Below are 26948 nucleotides of genomic sequence, written 5' to 3' on the forward strand. Positions count from 1 at the left end.
CAAGTTCTGCCTTCGTTTCGTTTTTCTTTCTTTTTCAACTCACGAGATATTAAAAATAAACACGCATCTCATACTTTTTAGCATCCGAATATTTTCATTACTTACTCTAATCTATCCCGATCTCTCTCTCTCTCTTTCTCTAAATCGTTGCAACGTCTCTACCTGCGCAACTTTACAGAGAACCAGATCAACGATTGCGTATCCGCTGAGCGATCGACGATTATTTGCCCTCACGACCAGGACACACACGCGTTACGTCGATGAAAGCAGAAACGGAAACGTGAGTGCAGCCTGGAAATTTTCTTTCTTTTTGCCCCCTGTTTTATTTTATTTCCCTTTTTTATTTTTGCCTTTGGGATCACGGTAAAAAAGCGGTCGTTGCGTATCCATCGATCTCATGGAAACGTCGTAATTGGAGCACAGACCTTTTCCCCGGCTTCTCTTTTGCTTTGAAAGTTTGCCGTTGTTTTCAGGCTAATTAGCCGCGCGACGAGACCTTTAACTGCTGACAGATTTTCGTCGGCACCGGTATGATCAAGCTCAGCTCGGATCGAAAAAACGGAAAAGTCATGAGTTGCGCGAGGACGGATTTGCTCTGTACGTTATATTTGTGTACGGATGTCTCATGCTCGCGTTAAAATGCATAAGCTACGTCGCACGTGTTTTTGTAAAAACGTTTCATTTCTGTGTCTGAGGAAGTTAAATACAGAACATTATTCTAGATTAAGTCTGTGAATTAATAGAAATACAGGTTAATATAAGAGACTATATTAGATTGGCTTGCATTATGTGACATCATTTTTATTCTTGACTAATGTTGCACTTTTTATGAAAAAATAAAGGCTTTGAAAAGTTGAAGGTTGGAAATGTTATCTCATAGATATTCTGAGAATTTTTATACCATTTTATATTTCCATATTAAGCCGAGAAGTATCATACGGAAATCAGATTAGAAAAATCGTCTGAAATTGTAATTTAAACAAGAATCAGAATTTCGAATTTTTAATAGCATACAATTTATTTAAATGGAAACCAATTTAAGCAACAAACAATAACTCATAGGAAATAATTTGTAATTAATATGTTCTATAATTATCCAAGATACATACATAATGTCAATATCAAACACGCTATCAGATCTAATTATCATTCACGTATATGTATCTTCTTTCATTCCAACATATATCGTTTTCAGATTAAAAGGATATCACGTAAAACGATCATTCGATTATCTACTTGGTTATTCATTAACGAGCATCTGCGAAAAAATGGCGTGCGAATTAATGCGAAGTTTCGATTGCCCGTACGCTGTTAATCAATGTATTAGGCATTCATCGTTGTGGATCATATTAGGTTCGACGCAGTCGAAAAATTCGAACGAAGTAGAACATTTTTTCGAAATTTAATTATCTATTTTTCGAACACCATACTCATGAAGCCACGCGACAAGAAATTCTTAACAATTATCCCCCGTTGACCCATAAAATCTCTTTCATTTTCCTAAACTTCTTCCCTCGACAAGAATACCTCTTATCTCATGAATATATTTTCATGCTCGCACGAGCATCATCGCGAGAGATACGCTCTGCCGTTGTATAGTGTTTATACATATTGTTAGTCGCCGGTTGCGCAACAACGGTTCGTGTGTTCTTTTCGTTGATACGGCCTGGACCACGTTATCGTGACTTTTTTTCTTTCGCCAATGACGAAGATATACACGAAGAGTGTGGCCGCGCTCGCACGTTTTGACACTTCGGGGATAGCGCGCGCGCACGTTTTGTCCGCCTCGCAGTGACGCAATCGCGCGAGAAACATTGTGAAGACGATGCATACGTTTCTGAATTCGTATGAACCGACGCGACGTGTCACACGTAATTATAGACCCGTCCACGTATTTCACGCCAAATAAAATGATTTCTCGAGTTTCGCTTCTTGTTTCACCAATCAAGTTTTTTCGTGAGTGTCGGAGCTTATCGGAATAAGAATCGATAGTTCGTCGATTGCTGATATCAATTGTACTATACATTTTTAAAGCTTTGGCAGATAATTTAATTGGTATTTCATGAAATATAGTACATTTTAATTATACTATAACGTTATAACAACGTGTAATGTGAAACTTAGAAATATTCCTATTTGTTGTGCTTCAGTTTGTTTTATCTTTTTAACAGAAAAATCATCTACTTGAAAATAAACATTCGTCACTTCAACATCGCAGATATTCCACGTAATCTACCACATTGTAACGTTTGTAACAAGTAATATTTCGATACGATGAACTTTGTCTTCGTGTTTCATACCGAACGCATGAATCTTTATGAAACTTCTTTACATTTGTTTGTACAAATACGAAGACAAACAATTCGAATAATTGACAATGTATTAATTCCGAAGGAAACAAGAAAACGTCGAAGAGATATGATTTCGGCTTTTTAAAGAGTCTGTCATCTTCTAAAGAGCTATCACGCAGATAAATAGTAGAAAATTTGACAATACTGTATGGTACTTATCTAATCATAGGCTGCAACATAATTTAAACGCAAATATGAAGTTAAGAAATAATAATCGATCTTATCGGTGGACACTGTAGCAACTCTGTTTGCAAAGTTATTATACTGATAGATGACATTTTAAGTTAAATGGACAAGAAAATGGAGTTTTAAGTTCGAAAACGTTATACAGCAGATTTAAATATCATAATCATTGCGTCACATAACTAATCTGCGATTAGATTGTTGTATTATTGTCAATTATCGGTATAATTATACTCTTTACGTTACGCATTGAGGAAAAAAACTAGAATAATACGTACTTTTAAGTTACAGACGAAAGTCAAAGTATATGACCTACATGATTTTTGCAATTCAAATTCGTTCGACCGTAATGCATTCAGCGATCTTTGATGCGCAGTTTATGAAACCGCTTAAACAAAACTAAGCTCATATTTTATTTTGTATTACTAAGTACGAGCACCAAAAGCATACGACGATATTTTACAAAGATGCGAGTTACATTCTTTCTGGAAACTGAATAACCGTGATTTTTTCTAGATAAGTATACTACATTCGTCATTTTCAAATATACTGTCAATTTTTAAATCCAGTTTCGAATTATCAGTGTCCTCGCTATAAATGCTTTAAATCCTTTGTCTCATTCTTATCTCGAAAGAAGCTACTATTTCTCGAAGTCAAACAGAACGAAGATGATTCTAGTCGTTAACTATAGTCGCGTTAATGAATTATAAGCATATTCTTGAGAGCAAGACTAATTAATATTATTACAGCACGAGACTAATTGTCAATTAAATCGTACTTCCTGCGAAGCATTGTCCAATCACGTATGCTCGATATTTCAGATGTAGATACACAAAACTCGCTTACGATTGTTACAGATTATCAATACTATTAAATTCTCTTTTATAACAATAACAAGTTCCTTATCACAATAAAACAAATACATTTTACAAGTTATGAGCTAAACGTTCGCGAAAATATGAATATGAATAAACATCCATAGTATAATAATAATCGAAGAAAATTCAGATCCACGTTTTCGAAAGGAAATCTAAACGGCACGATAATTTATTGGAAGTCTCGACATTACGTGTACGTCTCGAAGAATCGTATCTGAGAGGAACGCAAGATAATGCCATTCTAATATTATGTAAGCGGTTGGAGATTAGATTATGGTTCTTATAAAGCATTATCAAGGCGTTTGCACGCAATATTTTGAAATGAAACGAAAAATAATTAAAAAAATAAACGAGATGGCTTTTATACGTTTCACGTATCTTCGTAACTGATATTCAAGTGTTTCGAGCGCGACAAACTAAAACGCGTGGCCATTGCAACATTACGCGGCCGATTAGAGCCGCGGTTTTTACAGCATCGTTATCATCATTTTATTTACCGTGGCCAGCAAAAGCGTACGTGCACACAGGTATCTTATTTCTGGTCATTGATCAGAGGTATAATACGTCCAGTGAGAGAGAGAGGCTGCCGGGCCTAATAATCCATGCGACGCGGGGATTTATTACGCGTGGCGCGCGCTGAGAGATCATACAAATGTAAAGGCGGTCGATGAATATGGATAGAGATATAGAAACGTTTCGATAACAAAGTCTGTCTCTGTGTAGTCATTTGATCTCTTCCATTCGCATTTTTTCCCGCCTTTTTACTCTGATGAACGACGCGGAAAAATGCAGAAACGAACGCACTTACTGCGAACGCGGCGTTACGTAAAGAAACGCGCCTATATTGTTTTTTCCACATACACTTTTTTTTACTTCCGGCCTTTGTTTCTTTTTCGCCTTCTTCTCCTCCCTTTATCTTCTGTTTTTTCTTTTTCCTCTGCATTTTTTTCTCATTCGGCTCGATGAACGAATAGAAAGAACGACAGAATCGGAAAGCAGATACATATGATGTATCGTGTCTGAAGACACTTTGTATCTCTGCGAATCTTTCCAGACGAGCACGCAGAAAAGGACACCGATCTTTCATGACTCCGTTTTGCTTCCTCCGTTACCATCTCCTTCGTCTGTTACCCTTCCTTCGAGCGACTTTGAGTTAGTGCAACAGAAACCGATGTTGACCTAATTAGGGATCGAAATCATTTATTTCGACCTCTTCGATCGTCTACCAGAGACGCTTTCATTCGTCAGGGACTAATAAACCGATATCTACGGAGCCTATTGCAAGATTCGATAAAGTCGATATCGTAGAATACAATGAATAATGGAGAAATACAGACAAAGCGGAGATTCGTATAGTTAGATTGGGTTTTTCATTTTCACCTTCATTTTCGCTTGGCTATCGATCGGTACATCCTAATTATGCAACGCGCGTGCAACAATGCATGCACGAGGCGTTTTGCACGAACGCTCCTCGACACCATGCGTTCGCTGTTAATTATCACGCTCCTCTCGAGATTATTCGGTATTTTTGGCGTGAACCGTGGCGTACGCTCGGCAGTGCGCACCTAGAATCCGCGGATTATTCTCGGAGAGGGTAACAGAGCTTTGCTCGGAAACCTGACTAATTGATTATTAAGACGCTTCAGAGTGATCGATAAAACGAAATATCGTAGAATAGTGCAGGATTTTGCTGAAATTCAATTATTCAGAGACTCTTGTAGTTTGGTCTTTGTTCTGTCTTGTACGGTTTCGGTTGTCGAAGCTGTCAGATTGGAGCCAAAAGACGATGACTGTAAAACGCGGGGGTACAGTGTCGCGATAAATTACAGCGGAATAGAAACATTTCGCGTGAAAGAAAACTGAAAGTTTGAAGCAGAAATTAAGAAGAGATTTAATTTTGAAAATTCTTCTGTGATTTTCAAAGGTAAGTTTTTAGAATATTAGAATTGTTCAATGATTATTCTTGAATAAAGGCTGTCATAGGATGAAAGACACTTACGCGCTAAGATAACTAATTCTATTTATTTTTACTTCTATCGTTTAACCACTTCGTGTATTAAATATATAATTTAATATATCGCATAATGTACGAAAATACACCGGTATCAAGTTTGGCGATTGTGATCAAAATAATTATGATCCTTAAGTTTCCTAATTAATCACAGTATCGCAGAACGAGCAACATTTATTTTGTACTTGTTAATTAGATATATTCGCATTAACTTCTAGCTATTTTCAGATTTCATCTAAACGCTAACCAATTTCTGTCACTTGTCAAATTTCACGTGTCAACCACTGTCTCACCTGAATTTTCCAATCGATAAATCCCACACCTAACTCGAATTCCACTTAATTTCATCGGCTTCCTCTATACCCTAGCATCTGTTCAATATCTAAATCAGCGAACCGACATCTCTATAAGTAGACTGCGCAACTGTTACACGTCTAATCAAATAACACAAAGACTCAATAACAATAATTCTCTCCCTCTATTCCAATCTTATATCCAAACAATATGTATATTACGCATGAATCCCGGATCGCGTCTAATCTCTTTCAACTTTCGCAAAGACCAAACAAACCTTTTAATAGCCGAATTCTCGCAAGAAAGCGATTGTTGCACGGGGGCATACGAAGAACGCTAGGAGTTAGTGGCACGACAGTAGTAATTTTACGGTGCGTAAGACACGTCCAATAACTCGTTCCCCGAAGCTCCGTTTCGGATGTTCTTGGTGCTGGAAACATTTTTGTTTCGTGCTTCCTTACGTTGTGTACGTTGCACGAGATATACTTCGTCCACATCTCTAATCTAATATCACTACACGAGAGAGTAGAGATTGTGGGAGTAGATAGATAGAGTAGAGAGATGTTGCTTGATTCTCGGAATTTTGTCTCTACTTGACACAACCACGGATATTGTGTTCAACTGTTCAGTAGACACAATGCAACGTTGACAGTCGCGTTTTATTTTGGGATGATAGTCAGCCCAACTAACCTCGCGACGCTGTAGCATCCTATGTTAGTTTCGTGCTTGTGCAGACGCCTGTCTGTTGTCTACGCGAAATTTCATGATATTTACGGAGTCCCGGGAATAATTCGCGTATCTTGTTTCACGATTTATTATTCGTAACAACGATTATCGATATATTAAAATCATCAAACGACAAAAAGAGTTACGCTCGGAATTGGGGATGTATGTACTTGTTCAGAAACATGACCCAACACACAAGTTTAATGGTAGCCCGATAAAAATATTACTACGTGGATTATCGTGGTATTTATGGAACCTCGTTAATAATTCACAAACACTTTGTTTCATGGATTATTATTCACGGGCATGGTTAACGTATCAAAAGCATTGAGACGTTTGAAGATACCGAAATCATCAAACATCGGAAAATAGTTTCGATTCGGCGGTGAATTTGTCATGAAACTCGATCAAACGCAAAGGGTAGCCCGAGTGGTTCTACAATAAAAATACCATTACACCGATTTTAATTAAGGACACGATGAAAGATTTATCCTGCTCCCATCGGCGTCCCCTCGCGCTCCGGTTTAGCTGTTTATGCAAACCAGCGACTTTACCCTTTGATGTCGACGCGAGGCAAGCTCGCGCGTTGCACGTTTTCAGGCCGCGTACTTTCGATCTCGAGCGTATTACAGCCTGCCTATCCATGAACCGGAAGATGGAAAATTGAAACGAAGCTTTCCACGAGATGACACTCGACGATTAGAAACAGCAAACTTAAAATCTGCTGTGAAAATTTTCCACTTCTCGAATACGTTTAAATATCTGCCACTGTGATAATCATCCCATCGATGACACTCGTGTCTTTATCCCATGTAAAAGAATCGTTTTTCTCTCTGTTTTTCTCCTAAGATGCAGGATAAGCAAGGCCGGCCACGTTACAGAGAAGAAGTCGACTTTATTTCCCAGGGATCTTTCGCTGTCCCCTTTTGACAAGATGTTCAGACACGTTGAACGCGAAGACAGAGGATTTGTAGAGTGCGTCAAGTGGTCGACCGAGAAGGAAAGACGAAATCGTTCGAGATTTTTGAGAGGGTCGCGTAGGACACAGGCTACGACAACGACGACGACGATAGAGAGCAGGAAGGAGCCGGAGAAACCCAAAGAAGAGGGTAGCGGCATTAAGGGGAAACGGTAGAAACAGGCACAGTCAAGGGAGGGTCACTGGGTCAGATGCGATGCACGATTCCCTCTCTTTCTCGGCCACCCTTCTTCGTATTCCCAATTCTCTCTCGCTGTCGATCTCCTCTTTCGCCGGGAACACATGGCCCTGCGTGTGCACACGGGCTGTCTGGCAGGAACACACGCTGGCCACGCACACACGCGCCCCACTACCGTTATCGTTCGAGTATTGGACAGATTACGCTGAGCGACGTGCTCCAGGGAGAGTACGCACACATTTGGAATAATTTGTAAATAATGCTCCAAACGATCGTAGGCAATGTGGCATTAATTTGAAACTGAAGAGTGGCTGACAAAGAGAGCGAGTATACGTAGATGACGATCTGCTAAATTTCGAAAAGGCGGTTGTTAATTGGAATCGAAAGTGAGAAAGGGAAGTGACAGAAGTAACGAGTATACACACCGTCGCCGGTACACCGGTATCGTTCTCGCAACGCGGTCACGTGCTCGTGCGTCTCACTCACCTGCCAAGCGTGCTCATATCATCCTGCTCGCGCGCTGGTAGCTTCGACTACCCTTCGACGTCTTCGTGGCACTTGTCACGTAATTACAAAATATATACGTATACTTTACACCCCCGCACAGAACCGGCACTTGAACGAGAACCAACGATCCGAGGCAGCAGAGATGAGCATGTGTCGGCTGTGCCGCGGATCGACAGATCGGACGTCAAACAGCACTCGATGCGGCGAAGTCGGAGAATAATCGTTTCACTGGTCGGCCACGTATAACCGGTAAGAATTCTTGCGTACGCAGAGTACTCCAGTCTTCGGACGACCGTAAACGCCGGCTGGTCCCAAACACGCATTTACGTCATGATTCTTGGAGACGGCTGAGGTTCCGTCGCGACGTAACAGCCGATCTATCTCTCACTCGCAGGAAGACAGGAAGATCGATGTAGCTCCGGAGGGTGCGCGCGCGCGCGCACATACGCACGCACGGTTGAAATCCGGTTGATCCGCGTGTCTTTGGCCCGGATCTTCCCTTGTCCAACGGAAGAAGACGAGGAGAAGCGGAAGAAGAACAAGTAAGAAGATTAAGAACGACTGTTGGTCGCGGATCGAGAGCGAATTTACGATCGACACCGACGCTCCGTTTCCCGGTTTTCGACACTATCGCGGATGCCTGCAACGCGCGAGAACGCGCTGCTCTGAAACGCGTCGACGACGACGTAGACAACGGTGAGCAGCAGAACAGCAGCCAACAGCAGTAGCGGTAGCGGTAGCAGCAGTAGGCCGCGAGGGCGAGAGAGCGAGAGAGGAAACGAGAGTCAGTGGTGGAAGAAACCCCCCCTCGAGCAGCGGGCATACAATGGGAATAATCACCGCGTCTCGGAGCGTCGGCTGACTGACTGAAGCCCCCGAGGACCGAACGGGATGAGATTCGGAGGCGCTGCCTGGTGGCGGCCGGCGCGGCGCGCCGCGCCACTCCGCGCCACTCCGCGCCGCTTCGGCGCCCGCGCTGCGCCACTCTCGCCTCCCCGCTACTGTTCTCCCTGTGTTCGTCTTTTCTCTCGATCTCCCGCGCTCGCTCCCTCTTCCTTTTGCTTTTGTTACCCGCCTCGCCTCCTCTTCGTCGCGCTTGCTCGCACTCCGCCGTTACTGCCCCTTCCTTCTTCTACGCTACTACGATCGCTAGTTGACGCGAATCAAGTCGTCTCTGTTCGTCGCGTGGCACGTTCGTTAGTTCTTTCTCGTTTCAGCGGTTTTCCCTTTCTCTGTCGCACCGGTGGCCGTTCGTTTCGTGTCGCTGTCGCTCGGCAGCGGACGGGCCGACGCGCGGCCGCGGCGGCGGTGGCGGCGGCGGGTTCTCTTGCCCGCCACGCCCCTTTTCGGGCGTACGTCCCGCCTTCTTCCTCTGACACCCACGCGAAGGCGCGCGCTCTGCCCGACACTGCACTGCCAGACTACCACCACCGCGGCACAGCCACGACCCGTCAGCGTCGTCCTCGTTCGCGTCCTCGTCCTCGTCCTCGTCTACGCCTTCGTTTCTGGCTTCTCTGCGCTGCCACTCTGTCGTCGACGTACGCTTCGTCGTCGTAGTGGTCGTTGCCGTTGTCGTCTTCGTGTTGCGCCGACGCTCGTTGTCGTCGGGTTTTCGCGAGGATCTCCGTTCACCTGTGCACGCCCGCTGATATCCCTTTTCCCGTATGACCCCCCCCCCCCTACCCGTTCGTTGTCCTTCCCTAGTCTGTATAACGAGATCTCCCACCCCCTGCCAGCCCTTTCCGAGGACACGAGCCACGGACGCCGAGCTGGGCGTAGTAGTAGCGCCGAGGATGGGCAGCGTACGCTGTAGCGCTGCCGTGTTCGATGTTGCCTCAGCTCTTAGCTTCTCGACTATCTTTTTCCTCGTCGTCTTTGTATCTAGCAGCTCTCGCTCCTCCCTTTCCTGGCGAATGAATAGGGTAAGCGGAGAGAACGACGCGTATCACGTGGCACGCTAAGACAGTGAACGCCAGCGATTTACGCGTGCCTTTTAACGGGACTTGCGATCCTGGCACAGGGTCCAAACATTATTTATCCTACTTGGTAAACGTAACTTACGTAGTCCAGGTGGTTTATAGGATAGGGTTCTAAATGCGACTCCAGGAATTATCGCTTTGTAGCAAATACTTCAGATATATCCTGTACGTATGAAGGATTAGGTCCTTATTCATAAATTTATGTAGGTACACATCGTAAATTATAAATTATAAAACAAATTAATATGAATTTTTACTGCCTCGCTAAATCTCGTAATTCTCTATAATCAACCAAAGGTGCATCCTTAAACCTTTCATATTCCGAAACATTCGATTACAATGAATTCTCTCTTCCAACCCCATTGCGAATCCAGCCTCCAATAAAGATAGCTGGTTCGACATTGGGAAACGACTATTAATCGAGTCCCCTTCGATTTTCCGGGTTGGCGAATGAAATGGCTCGCGACCGGCGTTTCAACTGGCGCTCGAATCCCGTCGGATCAGGTGCGGCGGCGGCGGTGCTGCGCATTGTCTATTGTTTCGGTCGGAGGCGGCGGTCGCGGCACAACCCCCGGCCGCCGGCGACGGCCCTACGACAGAGTCGTGGAGGTGGTGGAAGCCGACCAATGAGAGTCGAGGCACACCCGCGCAAATCACAATGCTTATTGTTGTCGCCGAGCTGTCCGCCCACATCCCTGGATCGTTTCTTCCACCTCCGCCCGGCGCTGTTCCCTGCAGCTCGGTCAGGTAGAAATCTCTGCAGGTGTTCGGTTGCGCCATTGCTCGATTTTGTGAATCTGGAGCCTCGCTATGTGGCTTTGCTATGAGGGTTTTTGATATTGTTAACGATATTAAAGAGATAAGATGGATGACCGTGTTGTAGAAATTCAAAGATATCGTTCATATTTATTGCAACACGATTTTTGCACCCTTTAATGGTTTAATTGATCGAACACAAATTTTACGTATCAAATTAAAAATTGGTAATCTATCTAGTTTTGTAACCATACAGCGCTTTAATTCTCAAACTATTTAAGAAGTCTGTGGAGATTTAATTTTTGTTTGCTTTACGTAGGAAAAGCGGAAAGGATTCTAATACAACTTAAGACGATACTGAAAACAATAATGAAATATTAAGAAAGATTATGAAAATCTATGATTACGCTAAAAATCGACAATCAACAATATCATCAAGTTCATCCTTTCTTACTCTAAGAAGAAGAAATGAAAAAACTTTACATGTTCCCGCGTCTATCCTGCGAAATCCACGATTCAAACGCGGCCACAGAATCTGCCAACTCAAAGCCTACGTGCGTCAGAGCGAGCGAACCGGCGAGGGTTCCTTCGTTCTCGCCGCTCAGTTTCAGCCGAGTCGCGTTCGATCTCTCGGTTGCATTTGCCTTCGTCGTGGCCGTGTCAGATAGAATATCCTGTCTCGTCCTCATCGCGCACGCACAGGTACACATTCACGCTGGCACTGTGTGAGGGTCGTAACGCGCACCCCCCGTGCCACCCTCGCTGTTCCTACCGCGGCGAGAGGAATGGACGAGAATGGCGTCGGCGCGCATCCCTTTCATGTCCTCCGCAAAACCCACTCCCCCTCTTCTCTTGGCTGCTGCTCGTCCTCCGCACCAATGCACCCTTGACTTGCGCCCCTTACCATCCCCACCGGTGAGCTAAACAGAACAGACACGCACACGTGCACGCATACGCTCAAGAGCGCGCGCGCCATCCTACACGCGTGTACACGCTCTCTCGTACACGTGTACCGCGAGGCAACGAAGTTCGTCCACTTCGCGGATGCAGCCTTTTTATCGACGGCCACAAAACGCGGCGATGCGCTTTTTTCTTTGGGCCACTACGTGCACGCCTCTCCCCAAAATGCGGTCCTCGAATCGTTTTGCGAAGGTTATTTCGATTCAGAACGCTGAACGCCGCACTCGAGACGCGTATACACGCGTTTTCTGATGAAAGAGGAGCCGACTACCCGCGTATACTACGTGTTTCTCCGTGTTTCGAGATCGACTCGGTCGTGGAACGCTGATTAATTAACTATTAAAAATTATAATTGTGTTTGAGCGCCTGACGCGAGAGCCGTAAAATCATGAACTATCTCGAAACGTATTTGGTCCCGTTCGGCGAATCGTTCCACGTGGACATGCTTACTGCGGAAAATATGAGTTTCCTGGTGCATTGCAACATAAGAAAAATCACCGTTTGTTCCACTTATATCGCGGCAAGGCTGTTTCCTTATTGTGGAATATTATCAAAACAGCAGTATCACCGTTTAGCGAGTAGCAGTACCAACTTAATTAGAAAACAATACCACAATAACCGTTTTACGATTTAGAATGTCTTTCGGTTCGAACGCACGAAAGGTTTCTAATTGTAAGTTTTATTAAGATCGGCGAACGATGCGAATGCGCTTCGTGCGGAAATCTATATCATCGTTGCTTCGGTAGGAAGAAGTGTTAATTATATGTATTATATATATATTATGTTGGTTATTTTATTTATTATGTTCAATATTCGCTGGACTGTTTCATCGCGATACGCTTGGAAAAAGATTTTCTTTTTACTTCCTGTAAAACGTTGGTTTGTTACTACTCGTGATATAACGGATATTATATAATGTATTTTCCAAGAACGTATTCATGTTTTGAAAATAAGCTACGCTGCATTTATGAAAGAGTCGAGAGTTACGGTAGACTTGTATCGTAAGTAGATTAGGTACAGTTTCTAGTCAGACACCCAGCGTTCGCGGATAGATCCAAGTATAACAATCGTTTTTTAATAAGTTTCTCAAAATAACAGATTATTAAATGATTTTTTGTTCTTTACAATCGTGTTATATGAAATTTATAATTAAAAGTCAAAGAAACATGACATTTGTGTTCTCTGACATTTTTTATGAGAACTATGTAATTGAAGTACTATATTGCATGAAATTATCGCAATTTTTGACCATATTATACGAATACGAGCATCGTGTCATGTGACAATTATTTAAATTAAAAGCAACTTTAAACGTGAATTGCAGTCAAACTTTCGGATTTCAAAATTAAGACGCGCTCGACCAAGCAGCCATATGAATAACAAGTAAGCGTTCCTTCATAATCCATTTTAATCCTCTCAGTAGCAGCTATTCTTCATCTCCTACAACGACAAAGACATTCCCCCGGGGCGATATTATCGTCGCAATAAAGCGACAAGATGGCACACAAAGTTGTCGCTTGAGTATCAGACGAGCGGAAACGCGGTCTAAATTTCCCCGGTGCGATCGAAACAAAACCGGTGTGCAAAAACAGCAAAAACCGGTGAGTTCGTTGTTTTGTGTTTAGACTGCGTATGCATCGGAGGATTTGAAACGTTCGCCCGTACGACGATTCGTTTCGTCGCGGAGGAGGAGATGGGTCATCGTTATACGTTGCACCGTATTAACCCGCACGGGATACCATTCTATTCCGGTAACCGGCCTCCCGAGTGCGGGAGCAGACAAGAACAATGAGTATCGTACGTGTATTGCATCCTCCTTTCCATGGATTTACCGGCCTCTGGTAGTGGGTGTAGAAGCGAGAAGGGACGCGAGCCACGTGACAGAGAGGACGAGATTTATGCACGACGACGACAACGACGCGGCGTCGGCACGTTTTGCTCCCGACGTCGACGACGACGACGACGACGACGACGACGACGACGGCGACCGGGACCAACGACGACGACGAGCACGACAACGACGGTGTTGGACGAAGAGAGGAGAAGAAAAAAAATGGAGGAGAACGATACGGGACGCAGAGGCAAGCGACAGTGGCAGCGGTAGAAGAAGAAGAAGAGGACCAAGAAGACGAGCAGCCGGCAGTCGTGGCCGCTTGTGAATGAACATTGGCTCGCGACCGTTTCCGGCGCTCTCTTTCGCGCTTGCTCGGGTCCTCCTCGCGCGGCTCTAGCGTCTCTGTCTCGTTGTTCGGTCACCGCTTTGCCGCGTCCCTTCGCCGGATTCTCTCGGTGCTCTAGCGTCCTCCGCTGCTCTTCTCATGAATGAGAGTCGCCGACTCCCGCGATCCCCAAGACGAAGAAGGAGACGCGTTTAGAGGAATCTTTAGGAGTAACGGAGATACGAAGAGGGCTACAGGGAGAAAGCGAGGAAGAAAGAGAGCGAACGGACCGTTAGCCTTAAGCCAAACGGTTGCAACGAGGCCTGCGACGAATTTAGAACAGGAATCGAGAGAGCAAAGAGAATAGAAGAGGATGCGACTACGGTGTTCGCCCCCCTTCTGCTTTTTCTCTTCCTTTTGCCCCTGCTGTCCCTTATGCTTCTTCCTTGTCGCTTTGTTGCTCCCATTATTAATATATCGCAGTTGCTGCGCGTGACCGGCCGCTTCTCTCTGCATCGTTCCGTATCTTCCTTTTTCACCTTGGCTCCTCTTCTTCTTCGCCTTCGTGTTCGTCGTCGTGTTCTTCTTCTTCTACCGTTTCTGCCTGGTTCTTCTTCGCGCACCCCCGCCTGGCCCATCCGGTGATGCGAGTCCCGTTGATTATAAATAGTAACCTTTGTCGGACGCTTTTCTTTGGCCCTCTATCGTTTCATCGTGGTTGTCTCCACCCTCTACGCGCTCGCGCACGCGTCTACATCCACTGTCTTCGCGAGGTTGAAAGACTTTTTACAAGGATGACTCGTTCGCCAACCGAACTCACACATCGGTAAATGCGCGCCCGTATAAATAGAAAGCCACGCGATCGCTCGAGTACGCGTGACAGGTGTCCGATGGCGATCGAAATCGAAGCGTATTCCGCGCGGCCATAATAGGCGAGTGCACGCGCCGCCTCGTGCATATGCATGGAAGCGCGCGTGGGCGTGCATCGCGACGCAGCAAATAACGGGAACCGGCGAACCGCGGCCGCCCGCATTGTCGTTGCTATCCACGGCGGAAAGGAGACTGGTTGAGGTGTTTAAGAGACTCTCGTAGGTCGATGACCGATTAGCGCGCCAGAGATCCGCGTGGTGCAGCGACAAATGAAGTAGTGTATATTTGATCAACGGTTGATTGACAGGAGTTTCGTAAGATACCTGTTGACCAGGTGCTCCGAGGCCAGTCTCCGAGGAATCTGGAGCGGAGCCGACTAATTGGAGTAAAACGAAGCGGTTCACGGGTGTCGCGCGTGTTCCGTCCGGGCAATTAGGCGAGAGAGTATTTACATGAATGTACGTATCTTGTAAGAGCGGGTTTCCTGCCGTTTTTTCTTTCTTATCTTGCAGTGGATTTTTGTTCGCGTTAGTGGATTATGTGGATCGATCGAGGTGAAGTGAAGGTGTGTGGGTTTAGGAGCGACATTCTTTCGGCAATTTGTTCGAACAGAAATTAATAAACGACCACAGAAAATGTGTTTTGGCGTTGGTTTGAGATAAGCCTGGCATAAACTGTCGCGTAGAATTTATTTGGAAATTGGACTACGTGCTATTCTACGTAGAATAAGAAATTTTTGATAAGAGTTCTCCAAGGAATTTTTCCAAATCACTAACCATAGCAAAAGTAATTGTATTACATCGAGAGAACAGCATGTTTGTAAGCTTGAATTCCTGTCGTGTACTTTATTTCTATACTTCCACGAAACTTTAATCCAACGCATTGTAAATACAAATTCACAGACATACAGTTGCTTCTCTTTGCTTAAACTCTTTGTCGATTCAGCTGGCAAAGGCGATACCGGAGAACGTTCAAGCAGAAACTAACTCTGCAAGCAACGTACCACTAAAGAACCTCTGTTTTCTCGTCTCCTGTAAAGTGGATGCGTATCATTGTTTCGCCGACACGCATTCCCCTTCTTCAATAGCTCGTTTAATCGCGACACGCGAAGCGAACAGCGGCACAGAGTAACGCTTACAGAAAATCAGATCGAGCGGAGACTGGACCCTTTGTTCGGTCCGCATCCGTTCTCATGCTCGAGCACAGAGCGATCACTCGAGCTGTATCAAACGACTGGTATCGAAGTCTTAGACCATAAAGAACCTGCTTCTTCGAGGTTTCGATTCCGCGAGCGCGTCTAATTGTTCTTCGTTTAAAGTGGCAGCAGACAATGGCGTCTCGCCCGCGCTGATTCGAAATCACGATAAGGACGTTGAGCGTGCGAATGTGGCCGGGAATGTCGAAGGAATCCGCGGCGGCAATACCTCGATAGTCTCGGCTCTCTTGTAACCTTGTATCTATCTGGCCGTGACGCTCGTGCATCCCAGATAGTGCCATACGCTTGCATGAGGATGGAGACAGTGACTACTAGAAAGGTTAGTGAGAAATGTAACCTTTCTCAACTGATATTCGTACGCTGGCACACGAAAGTATTTGAGCACTTACGATGGAAAATTCTTATCTCAATATCGAATATGTTATATAAAACGTATCGAAATTTTATTAACGCTTTGGCGAGACTATTATCATTATCATTATCGAGCAAATTAAATACAAATCTGAAAATACGTATAGAAGTTAGAAAATCTAATTGCGACAGAATTAACTAGTACAATTTGATTTTCTTACCCATCGATATTTCGATTAATAATTATATTTATCTTTCGATCGATTGCGTATCGTAACGATGAATGACGGATATGTTACAATTTCTAGGTATATTTGTAAATCATTTGATACTCTGTTTCAATGCTGTATTCAGAAGGTTTACAACAGTATTTACAATACTCTCGATATCAAAGGGAAATCCAAGAGGCTAATAATTAATTAAATCAGGCTAATAGCGAGGGCAATGATAGTAGCGGATACAGTAGTACATTTTGATGTTAATTATGTAATTTTTGTGTCGCTATCTAAACAATATCTATTCAGACATCGTTTAAATATAAATATTTCATGTGAACCGAGATCCAATATTCGATGACGATAATATAGTATGTAGCCAAATTGTACATTTGCGGTCCTTTAACACAAAATTCAAAATTCAGACTATTAAATTGAACGGTAAAAAGAAGAAAATTTGTTCTCTACGAAATGGTCGTGTAACGAATAACCGTCTTCTTCTTTTTTCCATTTCAAGTCGATTATCCGAAAAATTGAAACTTTTCTTAATCGCTTTGCACTTTCCGAAAATCAACAACAAGATTTACGATTCGTCATTTTTACAAACAGTTTTTACAAACTGTCATTTTGTACCTTGCATCGTTATCTTGCATTAGTACAAAATTCAATTCAATTAATTATTTGTCCGGTAATCTAGGTTAGCTGTCACGTCCTGTACGACGCCAGCAAATGTCTTAATACCTATGTACGGGACTGTACATGTTTTCCAACAAGTATCAGTTCATATGCCATTCGTAGTACGGTAGCATAAAAAATAGATTAAAAAGATCGTTCTAGAAAATTTTCCGAGGAAGCCACGCGTGAGTGTATACAAAGACAGAAGATCGGTTCGTTGCCACGATAAAAACGGTGTATCCGTTACTGACACGCGCGCGTGGCCGCGTGTACACGCGCAATTAAAGCGGCGTGGCCGCACAGTACGGATCACTGTTCTCCGCGCGGCTGCGTTCATGAATGAAGCCCGGTGCCGGTGAGTCAGGCTGGAAAGAATGGCGAGGATATTTCATAAAGGCGAGCCGAGAAAACGGCGCGAGCGAGTAGCGGCCGCGAAAGCAAACCCGATGCCTGTGCCGTTCTCTCGCACGCGGCTATTATTATCGTCTCCGTTCTCATCCTCTGTCATTCTTTGCAGCCTCGCGCGCCGTTACGCCGACGCGGACGTTTAAAAACAATAAGCAGTTTGTAGTCGAACGGATGGCAACGTGCTCTCGTCCCTTTCGCGATCATGTATCGTTCATCCGCGAAAGTTGCACGCATCCGGGACAAATTGAAGAACCTATGTAATCCACGATCAGATCTGAGTGTTGAGTTCACGCATTTTGAAGGAAGGAAATGTGTGGTACTTAAATTCGACGATACATAGTGAGGTTGTAAATTACAGTATCATTGCTGATATCGATTTATGTTGTTTTCCTATTTCTCTCGTCCCTAAATTTTTCGAGTTGATGTTTCTATTATCGAAACGTTTGTAGTTTCTGTCTTGTTCGATTTATCGTACGATCTAGTTATACCGTTCCGACCTAGAGTAAATAAGATGTTTCAGATGACTCTATTTCCTGTTGTACAGAAGTTTTATAGGAAGAATGGGAGAACGATCGATATCCACTTGGGAATTATTATTAGGAATCAATTAATGATTTTCCAAAACGAAAGGTTCGTATTATTAAACATTTGCTAGTAAACTGTTATTTAAATTTCGTACCTACTTTCTACGTGTGTTTTAAAAAATCCCCTGATTAAACCAACTATTATATAAGTTTTCCTATTTCTTTAAAACCTATTTTATCTTAATTTCTCTGCCACTCTACCACTACCAAAAAATCAGTCGACGTGGTTCTCTTTACTTGTTTATTTCTATTATTTTCACGGAATCTCGTCTTCATCCGGCAAACGGCTCCTATCGCACCGCGACGCTGGACAGCATCAAAAGGCTAGAGAACGCGCACAGCCAGGTCGTGTATATGCGAGATCACGAGCGGTTCCGATCTCGAGACTAGACGAGTTAATCGGCCACGGAAGCACAATAAACTCGAAGATAATAAACGAAGCGCCGTCCGTTGGTTTACCATAATAATGCCTTCCATCATGCCAGATCCCTGCAGCCACCGAAAGCCACCCGAAACGAATAGAACGCTATAAATAGGCGGAATCCTCTCTCATTCTCTCGTGCCTCTGCCTCACTTTCCTCTGTGTCCCTTCTGCTCCACGGCTCTGTACTTCGCTCTTTGTCTCTCGTCATAGATGCGGTCCGATCATCATCTCCACGAGCAACACGCGCGCGCAAACCGCCCGCAATCGCGCGGTTATTTCAGAGAGCGAATTTCCGCACCCGTGCTTCCAAGATATTATTATGCTATAGTACGCTTTTCCACCACTGTTTTTGATTTTTCCATAACTACTGTAGAATGGATTAAACGATCGATTACATAGCCGCGAGAATTTTTATTGCACTTTTTAGTCTCCTGTAAATGGTTCGAAATAATAGGATATTTAATAAGTTCAAGAAAGATGATATTTTTACACTCTACACTCCTGAAGATAGCTGTCATCTTCGACAAAAACCATCGCTTCCACCCTCGACATCCACTATCAACAACTCCACTGAAGCATCCACTAGTTCCACGAAAAAGTAGCCGGCAATAATTGATTACCAGTAGCGGATGGTTTGAAGCCGCGAGGCGTTTAATCCTGGTTTTGGTACGTTTTGAAAGAGCGTCGCGGCTCGTCGCGGTCGTAAAGTAGGGTGTTCGCGCGAAGAAAGAACACGTCGACCAGCTCTCGACGTGTTCGATGCTGGCGTTGGGACGGGGTTGAGGGTGAAGGGCGACGCTACTTCACTCCCCAGGCCGATGGTAGCTACGGGGGATGGTTAAGGTTTCGCGGTGACAGGAGCGAGCGCCCGCAATGATTAATGGCTTAACGCATTAACAGGCTATTGACAAACACGTTTCTCGTCCGGCGTTGGTGTACCACCCTTCGCTCTGGTTCGCGCGTTGCTCGATCGCGTTAACGACGAGGACACAGGCAAGTCGCGGCTACCGCGATGAAAGGGAAGAAAGGGACGAGAGATCGAAAAGAACGAGAAAGGGAGGGGTGGGCTTTCTTAAATGCGCCGCCTCGACGAAAGAAAGGAGAGACGAGAGGAGAGGAGAAAACAGCCTTCTCGCCCTTCTCTAACGACCTCGACAAAAACGCATCTTCCCGCTCCTCTGAAGGTGCTACGTGTCCCGTTCCACCCTCTTTCTCTGTTTCTTTCCACCTCGAACAGCCCACTCCTCTATCGTGCCTCAGTCGACGCTCTTTATCGTTTCCTTTTTTCCTTTTCCCCCTTTTTTTTTCAACCGAACGACCAACGAATCTTTTGAACCCGAAGAGTCTGCAGGCTATTGGTTTCTAAATAGAAGGTTCATCGTCGTTGCTTGCCTCGCTGCGTGGGTGAAAGTGTCTCCTGGACTTTTAGCGGTCGCGTCGAAATTGGAGACAATTTCTCGAGATAAATGCTCTCGTAGCGATATCGAAGAGTGCGAAGTTTGGGAATTTTGAGAAATTGACGATCGGGTGTTCGAAGCAGAAGATAATTTTCTTGGTGATAATAAGCTAGATATCAAATTATTGATGAATGCTTCGATAAATTTTTCAGCTAGAATGTAATACCTGATAGTTTGATTTAGTTGAATAAAAGAAATTGACTAACAAACGTGAGAGAAAAATTAATTCCATTTTGTATCAAGTGCTAATGTAATGATATGCAGGGGATTCCCCATGTGTTAAGATTGTTCTCAACGTATAAATTTTATCACACACGCTTTTAAAGTGTATAAACACAACTAGCGTTCCTTTTATACAGTGATCTTATAATTTATAGAAGTTAATTCACGCCTACATTGTAAATCATTAAACACAAGCGTTAAGTTGTACAAACACGAGATATATTCACGTTCTCCTCGCATTTCCATTGAATCTGACAATTCCTTTCCATACTAAGTCACGTCACCACCAGACAATGCGCTCAGGAACTCTCGAAACGACCTTCTCCAAACAATCCCCGATTCGCTGAATCGAAAGACCTCTTTCAGCCGACATTACGCTATCGGCGAACAAACCCGCTTTTCCTTCGAATCAAATGCAAAATCGCCTAAAGCTTTCTCATGTTAATGTAACACTAGGAGCGGCCAGGAATCGAGCACAGGGATATCGATCTATCAATCTCGATCCGTGTCAATCACTCGCACCTCCTGGGAGCTTCTGTTCGCTGCAATTCTTGTTTACGATCGGCCGAATCGACTTAAACGACACGCGATCATCTGTGTCGGATTAATATCGAACCGTGCAATCGAGTTCGATCAAGGGGAACGCATTTACAACTATTACATTACACAGGATCGTGTATCGACCGGGGAGAAATCGTGGCTGACCGTTTATGACGGCGCAAATCGTTGGAATTCAGCGGCGACTAGGGACACGCTGGCCGATTAACATTCGAACGATTAATAGCAGGTGCACGAACTGACATTTGCTCGAAGGAAAGAAAATTCTTCGTGATTCTACTATGGTTAAGACTGTACAGATCCGGAGAATTTTCAAAGAGAGTATCGACACCGGTCGCCGCGCTACGGAGAATAGGCTTGAAACTTAATTGCCTTTGCGTTACTGACCTTTCGATACCGTTTTCCCGTGCCAGACCGAGGTCGAGGTTACGCAACGGATCGCGCTATCGCTCTATCACGATGAAGTGTCCGCTACGGTGAAATACGACGGAGAGCGTTCGGTGATCCGGTGAAACGGGTGTTCGTTAAAGGAAATACGAGACATGGATAGGTTGTGAGAGAAAAAATCAAGAGTGAAAGAAAGAGAGAGAGAGAGAGAGAGAGAGAGAGAGAGAGAGAGAGAGGGAGAGGGAGAGAGAGAGGGAAAGAAACTCGGCAAGGGGGGAACAAACGTTCGAGAAGAAATAATCCGAGTTATTAATGGTTCTGCGCGGGGCGATTAATTATCCTACCGATACCGTAACGATTTTATTAACATCCCGATAAATCCTTTGAAATCTTTATTGCCACCAGGACAGGCTAATCGACTCTCTCACCCCGCGTATCGAAGGAAGTGGGCAGTGTTTCGAGGTGTCAAGGAGAGAGAATGAACGATCGTGCCTCGTTAATGAAAATACTCTCTTACCTCGCCCTATTCCACGCATTTTGTTTCTCATTTGCTCGCCTCTTCGACCAATTTGTTATCCCGCGCGCTTAGGATATCTGCGGCCTTCGTGGTTATCGTGTACATTTGTCTAACGAGGAATTTATTTAATTAGCGATATCTACCGTGGATAGAAAAATACTTGACGTTGTATAATTACCGTTACTAAGTTTTCTTCTAACAAACTCGTGATTTTCCTTCAAAATGTTAAAAATAAACAAACACATTTACATCTTTCCTTTCCTTTCTAATAAGTCCGATTAACAGCTAGAGGTAAATTGAAAATATAAAAATAGCGTAGCAGAGGGTATTTAGAACTAACCTATACCATACTCATAAAATCCATCTTTCATCTATCTCAAAACAAACGCAACCGCATCAAAGAAGGGACCGTCGAGCTGGCAAAATAACAGATACGCAACTACGCCGATCCATCCCAACCAACAACATCTCGCTTCACTATTCATCCATCCCTTGCATCACAGAAAGTAATAACGTCAACAATCGCGGTCCTACCGATCGCAATTAGGAGTCCCTCTTGAAGCTTGACAGAAAGAAAGCCGAGTTTCGTGTGGAAAGAGTAACGGTGTATCAGGAGGCATAATTATCCGCGTCGATGTGGCTCGATCGGTATAGGACGGAGCAGACCAATTGGAGAGGATGAGGATGGCTGGTGTATCAGGTCTGCTCGGTGGCTCGTGCTCGCGGCAACGCGCGCGCGCGCGCACGCGACCGTATTCACGTCTCGCGGCGCAAAGGATTCCCCGGATCCGCCTTTCATATAACACGTACGAATACCTCTGCGCGGGATAGGTGGTTATTCGGGCATGCCGGCCCATATTGAAATTCGACGGGCCAGCGATACAGATCATCGTCTTTTTCCTTTTCTCTTTTTTCCCCATTTTTTTCTCTCCTCCCTTCTCGTTTTGTTCCGATCCACTTTGCCATTTGATCGGATTACCGGCATGCGCCGCGTTCCAGGGCCCATAGAGTCGCTTCTCCCTGGTATAATAGTCCGCGATATCCCGCGCTCTCTTCTGTTCCGCGATACAGATATTCGCGTGAGTATCCACGGATAGGAGAAACGTGCACGTTGCCGTGCGTGCAACTAAACCAACAGCGGTATTGCGCGAGGCTACGTGATGGAGAAGAGGGAGAACGTCGGCGGAGGGCGAATTCGAGAAGAGAGTCTTTTTATACCCGGCTCTCGGCTTTTCTCTCTTTCTCCTTTCCCGCTCCTCCGGATCTGGCTCGCATCGCTGCCTCTTATGTACCCTTTCGAGCCTCTTTTCCCTCAGCCGTGAATCAAACCACGTGCCCACCGCCACGCCGCGCATTTCGTTCCCCGACGGTGACGTTATTACTATTCGATTGATTCCTTGGATTCGCTGGCTCGTCGGGTAGTGGCGGATTTGGATTTGCTCGGTGCCTATGACCTCGGCGTACATTGGACGTGGGATTCGATGAACCATCTGTTATTTTTTATGACCAAGTATTTTCTTATGTGACTAAGATTCCTTAGGTACGTTACTATAATTGTAGTTATACGGTGTTCGTTGATAGAAACAAGTCTAAGCTGTTGTTATGTGTCAACTTGTTAGCTAAGGAGGTTGCATTCCTTGAAGAGATTTTTTTTAACGCGTAAATGCATCTAGATCGGTAAACATTCTTCGCTCAAGTTGCGATACACCGTGTTTGCATAAGTTTTCAAATGACTTTCGTTTAATAACAAATTCTTAATTTCCGCGAGTAGTTATTAATTACATTCATCGTCTTGGAAATATGCTTGTACAAATAATATCGTGAATTGCTTTGGTAAAATCGTTTACGACACTATTTCACACACAAGTCGTGTTTCCTTAATCGGCAGATTCTCTGTTCCATTTCCATTTTCTTACATACCCCGTCAAACAATCCTACTTACGACACCAAACATCTTACCACATCTTCCCATCCAATTTCTACTAAGCAAAGCCCGACTTCAACCCTCACCCTACCTTCAGTCGTAACGCAGAACCAACAAACACGCGCGAGCTAACGTTGTGGCTCGTAGTCCGGCGTTTGAAAGGCGCGGGACGGAATCGCGATAAAATTGGATCGACGCGGCGTTCGGGCAAAAAGGAACGAGAGAAAGTGCATTTCTCCTAGCATGAAATTTCCAAGAAAAGCGGAAGGTACTCGTAGAAAGGGAGCGAGAAATAGAGAAGGGTAGAAAGTGGAAGAAGGAGAAGAAGCATAGAGAAACTCGTGGCTCTTTTCATACGTGAGCTCCTAGATCGGTGGTACCGAGACCGGGTACAATTGGTCTCGCAGTCTCACAGTAGATGTTCCTTGTCAGAATCGTAGAAGGGGGTTGGCGAAGGGGCGGCGGGGGAGCAACGAACGGCGATGATGGTGGAGATAGCGAGGCCGGAGGTTGGAAAAAGGGAGCTGGAAGAGGATGTGGCTCAACTCGTTCGACCCATTCATGGCCCGATGAAAAGGCCGCGTCGAACAGACATCGTGAAAAGAGAAGAGAATTATTATGATTATTATTATTAACGTTTCTATAGGAATGATTTCCTCCCCTCCCTTTATAGCTGTCTTCGACTTTTCGTAGATAAAGGTCGAGGATGCGCTGCCGTTCGGCCGGCGAATGTGAAATCCCTCTTGTAAAATCGACCGACAGGTTCAATGTTACAACGTTACCCCGTTTCTGCTTCCTCCGATCCAACCCCCTCTTCCCGACCTCGGTGTGTTCTTCAACTCCTTTCAAACGCGAAATTGCCAGTCGACGCGGGCCGTCGCTCCTCGTTTAATAGCGACTGTTCGCGATAGGGCGGTTTCTAAATATCCCGCCATCGGCACTGCTCCATCGTCTTTCGATATTTCTTGGCAAGCGGACAAGGTCAACCGGAAAGTTTCGACAGATGAATCTCAGTCATTCGAGTTCCCACTTTAATCATTTTCTTTAGAAACCAGCTGTTTTATTTTATATACTATAGTATATTATGTAACAAAAGCTCGTGTAAAAGCAAATTTTTGTTAAAATTTTTTTGTATAATTAATCAGCGTAGTTATAAAGTTCCGTTCAATCGCAGATATTTACTCATGCACGATTCATTTGCAACTGAGAATCTCCTCAAAACGACCACCAACAGGATGCAGAAGTACCGTTTCCCGAAGTACGCGTACCTGGAGAAGTATCGTAAACAAGACCCACCGCAAAGTCCCCATACGAGAACATAAGGAGACAAGCATGCACGAAATCGTCGAGCAAGTGCATATGTAAATCGTGGCGGACACAACGAGGCTGTTGTTTGACGTGGAAAGGCTAATGGCCAGCCGTAGGTGGCAGAGGAAACAGGAAAAGAGAAGGAGGAGTAGGTGAAAGGATGTCGAAGGTTGGAACGATGCACGTGCTCGACTCTCAAGCGTCCCCTTCGTCTTCTAGCCTTGCTATTCAAAACACGTGGTCCGTATTAGCGGGATCGGCGAATAATGGGACGGTCGGGAAAGGGCTCGAGTACACCGATCGACTCCAGTGGCCAGGCTCAATTATACCGCCTACGATTCGTGCACGCACCATTCTCTGTGCATCGGCTAACGATCCGTGGCAAATATCGTAAAAGTTGGAATACGTTTCATAGGGTAAGTGATAATAGCGTTCGGACTTGTTTTTGATCCGAATGTATGTAAATTTTACAAGAGAGAGCTCGAGCGAGGAATTATTTTATGGTACAGATGGATTGAATGATAAGACGTCATAGAATTGAGTTTTGATATCGCGAGGATAAAGTATCGAGTTTGATATAAGGTCTTATATATTCTAATAAATTACTACAAAGTGTAGATCGTAAGACTGGCTTGTTTACAGTGATAAAATTCTGAGTTTTACTAAGCACTAAAGTGATTGATCGTGCGATGATTTACTGATTTATTTAGCATAAAACGATATTTAATTATTCAGAATGAATTTTGAATAATTACCGTATGAATAATTAAGTCTGAACTGAATCCATAAATCCGCAGGTGTAAAAAATATACAGATTATGCACGAATATGAGAATGAAATGCACGTAATGGATGTCCTATTTCGAATTATGTATCGAAAAAAAGGAAATAATGTACCGTGGATATGTACGACATAAACGTATCCGCCACATATATAGTTAATAGCCATAATTTTACATAACAATTAAGAAATCCCCCCTAAAAGATTCTTGCCGTTTTAATTTGCGGTTTGCGGTATAATAAATAATCCGCGAAATATTTCTGCCCATTACTCAGGCCACACCCTTCGATAAACGTGCTCCTTCCTAAATAGAACAAGGTACTCTTAATAACAATTCGCGACGCGTCGATTTCTCGAAGTTGCATTTATCGGCCGGAGAACGAGCAGAAAATGTGGATGGTCGTTATCCGCGTCCAGCATACGTTTTCCCAGTTTACCGTTAATTGCCGTCGCCGAGAAAATGATCTCACATCGCCACCAAATGACAGAGTGTTTACAGTATGAACAAAAACGATAACAGGGAACCAGTTTTGCAAAGATGTTAATGAATAGGCTTTTGCAAAATAAACTCGAAAAACTGTATCCATGAAACGACATTCGCGTCGATATCCTATCAATTAACGGTATTCACGTATATGCGCATACGTAGACTCATACATAAATGCAAGTTCCATTAACAAACGAGCCCTCGTTACAATGACACGAGCGAATTGGCGCGTGAGACGAGGACGAATATTTTGCATGGTCGAAGAAAACGAAATCCGTGGAGGCTTGATACACAGCCCGCGGTGCACAGCCTCTTGATGTAACTTTACGACTAGCACTTAGCTTTTCACATAAAAACCCGCCTATAAATACCGCGCGTTATTTTCGTGGAAGAAATACCGGCAGACATTCGAGCATAAACGCGGCTCAGCCGTAGCGATTCGGCATCGTGCCTGGAAACACACCGCTGAGAAGCGTAATTCATTTCTTTCCGCCCCCGCTGACACGGCACCCTTGTTAATGTATATAACTTTACCTACGCTGTTCGTCTATCTGTCATTCGGTGCGTCTTTCGCGCGCCCCCGTAAGCGTGCCGCGACGAAAGG

The 26948-nt window shown here is 44.4% G+C and overlaps 1 protein-coding gene across 7 annotated transcripts in view; it reads right to left on the minus strand.

Moving 5' to 3' along the window:
- Nucleotides 1-26948, minus strand: part of LOC126915827 (transcription factor SOX-6) — a 325178-nt gene that overhangs the window by 70811 nt on the left and 227419 nt on the right. Inside the window, exon 1 of one of the 7 annotated variants that reach the window (XM_050720901.1) lies at nt 8087-9015. The exons of the other annotated variants lie outside the window; for them this stretch is intronic. Within the exon in view, the coding sequence (XP_050576858.1) occupies nt 8087-8103 (17 nt within the window). The 5' untranslated portion in view covers nt 8104-9015. Of the gene's footprint in view, nt 1-8086; nt 9016-26948 lie in introns of those variants that run through there. 7 annotated transcript variants of the gene reach the window in all.

The sequence above is a fragment of the Bombus affinis genome, chromosome 4 (assembly GCF_024516045.1).
Source record: "Bombus affinis isolate iyBomAffi1 chromosome 4, iyBomAffi1.2, whole genome shotgun sequence".
NCBI classification, from domain to species: domain Eukaryota; kingdom Metazoa; phylum Arthropoda; class Insecta; order Hymenoptera; family Apidae; genus Bombus; species Bombus affinis.